Below are 12,179 nucleotides of genomic sequence, written 5' to 3' on the forward strand. Positions count from 1 at the left end.
CCTCAATGGAACCAGTGCAAACACCTGGCAGCTGCCAGGGAAACTGATGCCTCCTGCAATGGGCCAGGCCTGAAAACAAAAGACCATACAAATGCACCCATATCCTTGGATTTATACCCTAAATAGTTCCCATACCCCTAGGAAAGAGTCATAGCTCTGTAAGAATGCCCGCTTTCTATGTGACTCGCTTCCCCATTTGTCCTTAATGTAATCAATTTTACCTGAACTATTGATCTCATTGGCTAACTATAGTTATGTCCCACCTTATGTCCTTCTGCCTTGCAAGTTCCCAGGCTTCCCCTACCTTGAACCCATGGTTTTACTCTATAAAAGTTCCTGGAAAAGACAGAGTCCTTGGCAACTCACTCAGGACCCTTTCTGTCTCTCTTCAGACAGAAGCTTTCTTTCCCTCAACAAATGTATTCTACTCTTATCTCTGTTTTTCCTAAAATTCATTCTACAATTTTAGAGAACACGAACTTGTGGACAGTTATAAATACATTTGTAGATTTTGTCCATTTAATATTGATGGTGATGCTTTCTCAGAATTTTTGAAAGTTCCCCCACAGTATGGGAATGAGTTTCATTTCCCTATATCACTATTATCAGAGTTGCTAACTTTGGCTATTTGAAGGAAAGAAAACAGGGTCCTGCTATAGTCTTAATTTCCATTTTCATGATCACTAGCATTAAAAATGAAAGCTTTCAGATGACAAGATTACAAAGTTTGTGTAGGGTGCCTTATAACAGCAGACACACATATACACATACATATACATATACATATACATATACATATACATATACATACACATACACATACACATACACATACATATAAAATTTGAAGAGGAAGAAAACAAAGAAATGAGATTAAGATGCCCAGTCTAATCCCAGAGTCCTTTTCCAGCTCTAGGGAGTCAGACAGCGACTCTGAGGCCCCTCACCCACAGCTGAGGCACAATTCACCACAGGATGCAGGGCTGGGGCGTGGGGGCGGTTGGATCATCGCGACCACTTCTCTTCATGTCCTTTACGCTGTCCCCACGCTGGGCAGTGGCACTGACAGGGCTGTGGGCACATCTACAGTGGAAGGTCTGACTCTGGTGGCTGGAGATGAGACTATCACGTTTTTCTTTATGTATAAATTTGGTTTCGTTGACACGTTCACCACAGAAGAGGAAAAGGCCACAGTGTTGTGGGGTTAGCAAGAACAGGGCAAAGGAACTTTTTTTAAAAGAAAAACGGCATCAGTGTTGCAAAGACTTTCCACTATTCCACACCCACCCCAAAAGCCCCCTCTCTCCCCAGGAAGTGTGTTGACCACTGCAGGAATAAAAGAGTCTGTCGAGGAGGCCGACGATCACTCTCTCCTGACAGAACTCAGCAAGACCCCAACCATGAGACTTCTCGTCCTGGCCATCCTGGGCGCCTGCTGCCTGGCCGCATGCACTGTGGAAGGTAAGTGGAGAAGCTGCTTGGGAGACCAGGAGCAGGGGTGCAGGCGGGTGGGCACACAGGTTTGGGGTCTGAACAGGGTTTTGACTGCAGGAAACTGCAGCCCCAAGCTGAGCACAGACTCCCTTATGCAAACTGGGAGAGGCGATTTAACCCCAGGGCAGTTGGTAGACTCCCCAGACAGGGAGAACTGGGTTAGTATCTGGCTTCAGTTCTTCCTAAATGGGTGACTGGGGATAAATTTCCTAACCATTCTGGGTTTATGTTTACTTATCTTTAAAAATCAATGTTAAAACACTTAACAGGATTAAAAATGAAATACCTTTTCTGATTTATTTATTTATGGATTACATGTTGAATCTTACAAATAGTAAGTTTTAAAAATTAACTATGGGGTGGCAGTAATGGTTATAAATACATTTGTACATTTTACCCATTTAATATTGATGGTGAAGCTTTCTCAGAATTTCTGAAAGTTCCTCCACAGTATGGAAATCAGTTAGAGGATGTATGTCCTGAAGCAAATCAATGTTTTCTACTTGAAAAAATTAAATTTAAAATGACTGCAAGCTCATAGTTTCATATCTAGAAAATCAATGGTACCTTCAAGAAAGTGAGGGAGTGTACTGTTCCTGCTGTGAATGTTAGTTTTTGATAGGTATTTTTAATTTATAAGAGATCATGTAATAATAACTGTGACCCATAGAACAGCATCTTATGCACAATCAAATACATCTGTGTGATGCACCCAGGTGAGACCCACATATACTGAGCCATATCTGAGCATCCAGGAGATATTCCTTAAGTGATTACTTCTTTTTTCTGGCTGGAGTTAATGTGCTCATACAGATAACAATGCCGGGATTTGCTCCATGACCCAAGAGGGTCAATGTGTGAAGGTGGCAAGGTCTGGAACTCCTTATAACTGGACAAAATAAAAAATACTGATGAAACTATGAAGTTTAAGACAAGTAAGTTAGAACATGTGTTACTACATGGCTGGATCTCTGTTGAGATGAGGGCTATATCAGTGGATTCAGATCTGGGCAGGGGTGACTGGTGATTTGTAAGGATCTGATAACTGTGAATCCTGGTGTCCAGGCCTTAGGTTTTCCCCTTTGAAGGAGGTTTATAAACTCTACTGAACCTCAGCTTCTTATGAAGACACTAAGGTGAAATGGTATTTATTTGACTCAGCTCTGTAACCTTTGTGAGGAACGTTCTTCCAGCACAGACACTCAGAGGTCGCTGGGAATAAGCATTGGGGTTTGGAATACAGTAGCATCACCTGGGTCATGAAAGACAATGCTAGGTATTCACAGAAAGAAGTGCTGTTTCTCAAGTAGTGACAGAAGGAGAAAGGAATCGTCCCCTTTCACTGAGTCCAGAGCCAGTACAACTTTAAACATGAACTGGGAAGGGGAGAGGCGCTGAAGAATGTACAAAATGGCACGGAAAACAATGGAAGAGAGCAGGGAAAAAAATAGTGCTCACCAGCAACTTCTGCTTGGTCACTTGCTTTTAAAAATGCCTTTTGATACAGCAATGGTATAGTCCAAGCTTGATCACGATTCGTGGTCAGTTTAGCTGGTGCTTTTCAGCTGGATATTTCTTTGTGAAGCACATTGCCAGTATCCATTGCTAAGGAGAAGGTCAGTGCTTAGAAATTTGGATTAGCTTTTACCAAACCCTTAATACTATTAACTCTCCCAAGTTACTTTTCCCTTCTGCAGGATAATATGGTTCTCTAACCTCACAGTTTAGTTTTTCTTGGCCCATTCCCTTGAAAATGAACACTCCAGGAGACCCTCCATTTATATATTTCACATTTTACCATTAGATTGAGAAGACTTTATTCATTCAGTTAGAAACAAGCTGCTTCCCCCACTGAAAGTTCCCTGGTCCAAATTACTCTCTCTAGCATTATCTCATTTACTATAGCATGGTGACACTTACACTATGTGAAATTGTTCCCTCTCTTTGCTTGATTGTTGCCCTGACTCCCACTAGAAGATGTGATTCAGGAAAGCAGTGTCTGTGTCTGTCCTCATGAAAGCCTTCAGCGCTCGGGTCACAACAGGCAGGGGACAAATAGCTGCTGTAGAAATGGATAAGTGTCACAAGCACAGATAATGCCTTGCTATGCTGTCTCACTATGATCAGGTGCCAAATCTATATGTTTGATTTAAATTTTTAAAATTAGTTAAATATTTACTAAGACTACACAACGCACAGGAGACTAAGGTTGCCAGTAAGAACCATCTCCTCTCAAAAGGCACAGTGGACATATGTTCCTAATGCATTCTTGGAGTAATTCAACAGGTGATTATTGACTTACAGTTTTATTCATTTTTTTTAACCAGGGGTGGGAAGTGAAGTCCCCGAAAGGAGTGTCTGTGTGAGTCTAACAACCCAGCGGCTGCCAGTGAACAGAATCAAGACCTACACCATCAAGGAGGGCTCCATGAAGGCAGTGATGTGAGTGTCTCCCCGTGGTGGGCTTGGTGTAGAGAAACAGAACCATTAGGAAATATGGGTCGGAGTGGAGGGAAGCCTCCACGTCACCCTCAGCCCCCTCATTGTCCGTATTTACCATGTCTTCATGCAGCCCTCCTAAATAATGATCATTGCCAAAATTCAGCCTCCAAATAAAGAATGTAAGTAAGTCCTTTTCCAGAAGAGTCTGGCTGGAAATCACATGAGTACTGTGCCCAGCTAATGAGACTGAGGCTTAGACATGTCGGCCCCGGGTCAGGACTTGCCCACAGAGCCAGACTAGAGTGGGAAGCAGGCAGAGGGCTGAGCAGCAGTGTGCATCAGTGGTTATCAAGGGTCTGGCCACTCTCTCTCCAGATCTCATTTTTAGGAGTATCGTTCCCTCCAACATGTATTTGTAGGTTTTATTATGACATTAAAGAAACTATGTTTAATCAAAAAATAAGATGATTATATTTAGAATTGAAAATATAAAGGATATATAGTAATTGAACTACATGGTCTTAATTGTCCAGTTGCATGGCAAAATTTGCCAGCACTGCTGGCGAAAAGATCTTTGAATTATGGAGGACAAGTAGCTAGAAACTGCCTGCAAACACTTCTTCTTTATGTTAAGATAAAGGCAAGAAAGCAGTATTCATTATGGTCTGTGAGTTCCTAAAGATTGTTTCTTTGGCAAACTCTATACAAGTCTCCTTGTGTCTGGTCAAATCTCCCTCCTGATTCTGGGGCTTGGAGACTGTGACTAACTCCATCTATCTTTTCCTTGCATTACAGTTTTATTACCAAACGTGGCTTCAAAATCTGCGCTAACCCAGAAGACAGTTGGGTGAAAGCAGCAGTCAGAACCATAGGCGGCAAGTCCAACACCAGATGAAGCGGGGACCAGGTCAAGCCTACAGAAGTCCAGTGGTCCACTCAGAAAGCTGTGACCCTGCCCTGATAGAGGCCTTCCAGGGCACTGTCCCCTCCATAGCTGGCCAGCCCATGTCTCTCCACAAACTTACGGACTAATTAGGTTATACTCATCTTTTATGAAAATTCTGCATGAATAAATTTATTTTCTTATATGTTTGAATGTCTTTCATATTAATTTAGTTGCTATAATTAATAAATATTTATTATTAAGAATGAGTCTGAGGACTACTCATTATATGTAGGGAATCATAATGTATCCCTGATGCTCTATTCCTGACCTAAGGGTGTGTTTCTTCAATGGTGTCCATGGGGGAGAGTTTCTGGGCAGTGTTGATCAGAGATGAAAGCTATGTTCATTATGCCTTAGGTTCCAGGTTATAATGATTCTTCAAACTACAGTCAACTGTGACAATAATAGCAATTCAAGGTCTGTGGCAACTTGTCCTCATATCAGAGTGTTATTTATAGATTAAAGAAGACAATGATTTAATAGTCATTGCCTCTCTATTCTACAAAAAGTGGCTTCACTCCAATTTGATCTCTTGGGAATGAATTTCTTACATCTCAAGGTTCTTTTGGTCTCCTGTTAAAGGGGGAAGGGCGCAGGACTTACTGTTTCTTTCACTCCTCCAATTAGTAAAAACTAGACTTTTAGTATGAATAAAATTTATTCAAGTAAAAAAGAAATGGAATTTGCATTAGGCAACTATTTTACCATATTATGGTAGCTTCTGTTATTGTTGCTACATTAATTTTTGTATATATTATGCTTTTACTACCAATAAGCTTTTAAGGCCCCAAACACAGGTGCTTGCTGTGTGCCTGTGCTACCCAGGTGCTGTGCTGGAGAATGCAGGGTGAGCAGACCCCTGGCCTTCATGTCTTCCAGCAAGCTCACACTGGGGCAGAAGCAGAAGCAAAAGCAGAAGCAGAAGCAGAAGCAGAAGCAGAAGAAGAATCAGAATCAGAAAAACAGAAGCAGGCAGACAGCAGATGCTTTAGGAGAGTGGAATATGAGAAAGGATCGGGTTGCACGTTGGACACACAGAGCAAATCTGTGCCCGTTTCATGTGTACAAGGGTCAGGACAACTTCCCCTCAAAAATGACCCGGAGGGTGAATCAGAGTCACCCAGTCCCCATGCATCTGAGGCAAAGGTGGCAAGCAGTGCATGCGGAGGCCTGTAGGTGAGAAAGACCGAGATGCTTAAGGAAATGTGAGTGGTGTCCTGTGACTGCGGGACAGGTGGGGCGGACAGCAGGAGCACTGGGTGAGGGTGACTGGAGGGGCAGAGTCCATGACCTGAAGGTCCCTGTCTGATGGACCAAGGAGCGTACCCTTGGTTTTAAAGAACAAGGGAAACAGCATTAGTTGCCGAATAGAAGATGAAGCATAGAGAACAAGAAAGAGCCTTAGGAGGAGGCATGGATGTGGTGACTTTTGAACCTGACCTGGCATGGAGCAACCCAGAGTTCCTTTTCCTGCTTAGTCAGGGAGCACAGCAGTTGTGGAGGACTTCCCAACTGGCAGTGTGGCCTGGGTGTGCATGTCACATGCATTGGCCAACACTCAGTTCACTAATTTCTTTGGATGCAAGGAGCCAAGACTGGAATAAGGCAAAAGATCCATGGGATTTCACTTGTGACTTGCATGATTTCTTTATTAAACTCATATCAGATCTGTGGGAATAATATTAGAGTCACTCTTCCAGGAGAAGTAGGAGGTTGGACTGAAGAGCAATGATGTATTAGTGCAGTTCCCAAGCTCCATGGATCAAACCCTCCTGATTATTCAGTGTCCTGAATATTTGTTGAGCACCTGCAGAGTACAAGGGCACAGGGTCCTCTCTGTATTGTGCAGCTTAGGTGACATTACGCCACTGCCGCTTGGATGTTCCAAAGGGCCCAGCTCAGGGCTTAGCTCCTCTGGGAGAACTTTCTGATATCCTCCCTCCACTGAGGTGACATTCACCTGCCTCCTCAGCCTCAGTGCTCACCTCTGTTACTGCTCATGTCAGTACTGTTTTTTTCATCTTTGTTTTCCGTCTTATTTAAGTCCCTACTTGAGGTAGGGAGTATGAATTTGATGTCTGTGTACTTGGTGCCTGGCATAGAGACTGGGACATAGGTTCCAATAAAATGTTTGTAAATATGTCCAATCCTTTTGGTACATTTTTTTCTAGCAATTATCATGCATATAGGAGTGCGGAAGACAGGGTATTTGATTCTACTCTGTGCCTTCAAATCTGAGAAGGGTATTCCAGGAAGAAAGGATCATGAGGGTACTCATGCCAAGGAGAGCTGCGAGCATAGTTTCAAGGAAAAGGAGGCATCTATGAGAAAATGCTCATTTTCAAATAGGTTAGACAGTTCAGAGATCTCAGAGGAAAGTAGATGGAAGTTAGATTGAGAAGGCCTGGATTACCCTGAAAATTGTTAGGCTTTTAAATAGAGGGTTCCCAGGGATACCATGATCAGATGTAAGATTTAGGGAGAGTAGGAAGTGGTTGGGTGAGGTGGGGTCACCAATTGGGTCCAGGTTGGAAGAGCTGGTCACGGTTGGAGAAGATGATGTTCTGAGTTAGGCAGAAGCAGTGGAAGCTAAGATCAGGGTTCCCAAGGTAGTGCTGGGGCAGCCTGCTTACCCAGTGGGGATGAAATAGTTGGAGGAACTGATGTTCTTATGAGGTTTTCAGTTTGGGTATACGTGCCTGGTTAAGGAATAGCATAACTGCTTGGTAAGATCTTGGTCAAATGTTGGCTGTGGATACTAACAAATCTTGATGATAGTTAAAAATCACCAAGAGAGGGACTAGGGAGAAAGAAGACACTGAAAATGAGAAAAAACTGGCCATCAGCCTAAATACACAAGTGATTCAGACAAAGACCTAAGCACATTTTTATTCCCCTTTGACAGACAATCCTTTGACAAGAACAAGGTAAAAATAAGACTGCATATCTGTGAAACCCTTTATGCCCCTTGAGGGGAGAACATATAAATGGAATACAGTATCCACCGGTGAGTCATCAGTGTTATTTTAAAAGGGATTTGTCACCTGGCAGTAGGAGGCAAAGGAGAGCCAAGAGATGAATCGGTAATGAGAGGAAAGAGAAACGAGGTGAAGGAAGAGGTCCTGAGTGGGCATCAGGAGCGCCCGGCCAGGGATGAAGGTGAGGTTTGATGACAGAGTAAGTGAAGAGGCCAAAGGACTTTTATTTTCTTTCCTTGAGAGGAAACAATAGAAATGAGGACCGACCGCGGGGGCCAGAGGCCAGAGGAGGAGCCCAGAGCTGCTATTTTGAAAGCAGGAGAGGAAATTTAGAAAAAGCTCAGGTGAGAAAAACTTGTCCCCTCCTAAGCCCCAGAGAAATTTCAATTAGATTGAGTGAGGTGTGATTTTCCACTGTGCTGCGTTGCCCAGAGTAATTGCTAAGGCTCTATGGTCTGCTTCCTCCCACAACTTGTCAAGGTGGAATTACTGAACGAGACATTGGGAAGATGCTTCGCATTCTATAATAAACAAGAAATCTCATGGCCAGACTGAGGTGACCTTAGTCAGTTACCAGATGTTGTATGAGAGAGCAGTGGAGCCCTTTCCCCAAAGACTCAAATGAGGAATAGGTATGGGAAGAGGCTGGTGGGAGAGGAGAGTTTATAATCCAACCCTGTCAGAGGTCATAGGCTGTTTTCTAAACCTCAGGGCTTGCCTTATGGCATTTATTTTATCGTGCCCTGTACTGTACAGCTTTTCATTTCTCAATGAATGATTGGAAATTCTTGGCTGCAGGGACTGTGAGTTATTAATCTTTGTATTTCCTGTAGCCCTTATAGCAGGGATTTCCTGTAGACTCTGCTTAGCACGTGTTTGCAGAATTAGAATTTCTAAAGGAACGTGAGGCATAGTCCTTGTCTCTTAGCCCATATACATAGTATTAGAGACAACATCCAGGCCTAAGGATATGAGGACATAAGAGGCAGAGGTCACTGATCAACCTGCTAGATAGCATGGTGTGAAATGACTCTTTCAAAGAGTCAGCTTTACTTGATGTGGGATGCAAATTTTGTGGTATATTCTTTTCCTATCATAAATTTAAGTTATAATCCAAACATACAGTTTTCTTGGACAAATATTAAAAGATTCTTGATCTCAATGAAGTATAACTTCTAGACTTCTCTCCAGGTGGTAACCAAAATATTTAAGTAATTCAGATTGACTGAGGAGAAATTAGGGAAATCATACCTTTCACAATAGCATAAAAAGTAAAGTGCTTAGGAATCAGTCTAACGAAAGAAGTAAAAGATCTCTACATTGACAACTACATTACTCAAAAAGAAAATCCAAGGGATTATCAGAAAATAGAAAGAGATTCCTCACTCTTGGGTAGGAAGAACCAATATAGTAAAAATGACCATACTTCCAAAATTACTATACGTATTTGATGCAATCCTGATCAAAATACCAATAGCATTGATATAGTATTAATCATAACCCTCTATGTGAATCAAATGATAAATAGCATTGTAAGTAAAAATGAAAGATTAAGGGCTTGGAAATCTTTGTTCTCCTCACCAGTGATGTGTTTCTCCATCCAGTGTACCTGCTGGCATAGTGTCTGGATGCCTCGAAATAAGAAATAACACCAAATGCACTTGATAACAAATAGTTTTATAAAGTTATTGCTTAGGTTTTATTTCGTGTTTGCTGTGCCAGGGCTTGAACTCAGATCTTCTTGCTGAGCTACAATCTCTTCCCTTTAAAAATTAGCTTTTTGGTGGTTGTTGCTGTTAAACTACCAGCCTGGGCTCCAATTTGCAGTTTTGCTCAGCCCCCCAGAGCGCTGGGATTACAGGCATGCCCCACCCATCTGCATTATAGGACATTTTCTCTTACATTAATTCACCACTACTTGATGGCAAAAGGCAGGAAAGATGAGGTAGAAGGGCTGGAAATTGTTACAGGATTTACAAATGAAGACTAAGGGAGTTGAGTAGCTTTCCATGGACCCCACAGCTGAGGTCAAAACTCAGAGTTCCTGACTAGGTTCAATTTTTTTTCCTTGTATTCTTCAAACATTCTGCATTGAATATTTGATATTTTTACAATTAGGAAAGTTGTAAATAGAGTCATTTGACAAAACACACCCACAAACTTACGTTAAGTTAGCCATTCTCCACGTAGCCAAGTGCTGGCTGCCTTGGAGGGCAGAGAAGATCAACTTGTGATTTCTTTCTCCCGCTCAGTTCTTGATGTACTCAGCAATTGCATGGCTAGGTTTCACTAACTATAAACGACACTACAATAACTCTATCATAATACTTCTCTCATGACACTGGCAAACACTCTGCATTGAAGCCACAATGACCCCAGCAGGCCACTGGAGCCATTGTGCAAGGACAGAAAGACAAATCACCTTCAATTAGCACAGCCAAATCAAAGGCCTGTGAATAGACTGGGGTGGAGTCTCAGGATAATGTGAAGATATGATGAGTTTTAATCACAGATACAATTAAACAAAGGGGATTCATTGTGTTATGCACCCTGTGTGGAGGCTTTTATTTATTCTCTTATTGAGAAAGGATGCATGGGTGACAGCAAGTTTTGTGCATGGTGCCATCTTCACAGCACACTGACTCAGATGTCTCAGGGGAGGAACCTTAGAGATTCCATATGAATTTTCTGCCAGGAATGTAAAGCTGTTCTGTTAAGATGGCTGTAGATTTAGAAAAAAAAAAAAAAGAATTATCTTGTTGGCAGCTTCTGCAGCAAGTCTGAAATATGGAGTCAGCCTTTCCTCCCATCAGCCATGATCATGCTGCTTTTATCTTAAAGCATCACAGTGAGTTTGGAACCTTGGATTGGGTTTGGTGGGTTTTAGGATATTTATTCTCACCCCTGTGGGAACCTCAGTGATGACTGTCAGCCTCAGCTCCATCTTCTTGTCCCTTACTTTCTGGACTCAGGAAAGGAGTCTAGGGCAAGGGTCTGGCCTGTCTTAATGAGTCATTGCTGAGATCCTGGGAGACAGCACTGTCTTCTCTACAGAACCATTGGTCTCAAGGCAGAACTTAGGGAAAGCTAGACCTATCTTGGGAGCTTGGAGCTAGTTTCCTGAACATATTTTGGAAGGTGGCCCAGATGGCATTTTCTCAGGCACTGCCTTTCTCCTTCACTTCTTTCTCCTTGGCCCTATATACTCAGTTTTTGAGATTACAGCCTGTCTGAAAATCCATTTGTATATTGAGAAGTTGTCTGAAGTATAAAGGAGAAACTAGAAGACAGGAAACTGTAGAAATAGTCTCTTGACACTGAGATAAACTTAAATGTAAATAAACATCTTACACTTTTCTGGATTACATTTTGTGTGCACCTACTGTATATTGAGCAAAAATACAATTTAAAAACTGTGGTTGTCTTCTGATTACACAAATAAATCACATGAGTTGCTATGTGGATATGTAAAGCTTGAGGCCCTGGGGAAGCAGGAGATAGTGATAAATCAGTACGTGTCTTCCATCTTACACATCCCTCCCTTCTAATCTTCTTATTAGGCTGGATTCATGTAAGTGCATGGAATTTTTAATTTTTCTCATACGTGTTTATTTTAGCTTGCAGAATAAGAGGGATTGGCTTCTTTAAAGGAGGGAGAGCTGCTACATCTCTTGCTTTATGCCACACAAATCTTGCAGATATAGGCAGAATCAAGGGATTCAAATCATTCAGATTTAGAAGCAATATAATAATAACATTTTGCCTACTGAGCTCTGATTTCTTTGTTGCTTTTGGCTTTTGGCTACTGTCTTGATGCTATGGTGTGTTGCATATGATATAGCGAATGTGATTCCTGGCACAGGAGTTTTGGCCTAGAGAATCATTGGCCACATGACTGTTAATGAACTGCTAAATCCCCCTGAGTCTCACTGTTTTCCTCTGCAAATAAAATGACCTATCTTGCATGGTGCATTGGGAATCAAATAAGATATAGCGATCAGCACAATATGTTTTAGGCAAGACGCTGACGCTTATGGTACTTCCTGTTTAGATAGAGTGTTAGTGGGGAAACACAGACACGTACATACCAATCAAAATGTGTCAGGAGATGCTGAACACTATAAATATAAGCGAAGGAGGGTAATAGCATAGGATCTGGTGGTGCTGGGGAATGAGAGGTAGTGTTCTATTTGAAATACAACATTACCAGACTTGTCTCTCCTAACACAGGAGACTTGCGTGAAGTGAGAGAGCAGCCATAAAGAGGTCCCAAGGGGACAGAGTGCGCCTGAGTCAGGGCCTCAGAGAGAGCATGCAGG

The 12,179-nt window shown here is 42.2% G+C and overlaps 1 protein-coding gene and 1 long non-coding RNA gene across 3 annotated transcripts in view; both read left to right on the forward strand.

Moving 5' to 3' along the window:
- Window positions 1-1,311: 1,311 nt before the first annotated feature.
- Xcl2 (X-C motif chemokine ligand 2) lies at window positions 1,312-5,085 on the forward strand. Its single transcript, XM_003468712.5, has 3 exons — window positions 1,312-1,461; window positions 3,822-3,936; window positions 4,732-5,085. Exons 1-3 carry the CDS (start codon window positions 1,401-1,403, stop codon window positions 4,829-4,831), a joined length of 276 nt encoding a protein of 91 aa, XP_003468760.3. The 5' UTR covers window positions 1,312-1,400; the 3' UTR covers window positions 4,832-5,085.
- Window positions 5,086-7,944: 2,859 nt separating this feature from the next.
- Window positions 7,945-12,179, forward strand: part of LOC106027412 (uncharacterized) — a 35,201-nt gene continuing 30,966 nt past the window's right edge. The window contains exon 1 of one of the 2 annotated variants that reach the window (XR_001201000.2): window positions 7,945-8,041. This is a non-coding gene — a long non-coding RNA (uncharacterized LOC106027412). Of the gene's footprint in view, window positions 8,205-12,179 lie in introns of both variants that reach the window. The other variant, XR_001201001.2, reaches the window with a different exon arrangement.

Source organism: Cavia porcellus, unplaced genomic scaffold, assembly GCF_034190915.1.
Source record: "Cavia porcellus strain 051 isolate PalLab524CR breed Dunkin Hartley unplaced genomic scaffold, mCavPor4.1 scaffold_7, whole genome shotgun sequence".
In the NCBI taxonomy this organism is placed as follows: Eukaryota; Metazoa; Chordata; class Mammalia; order Rodentia; family Caviidae; genus Cavia; species Cavia porcellus.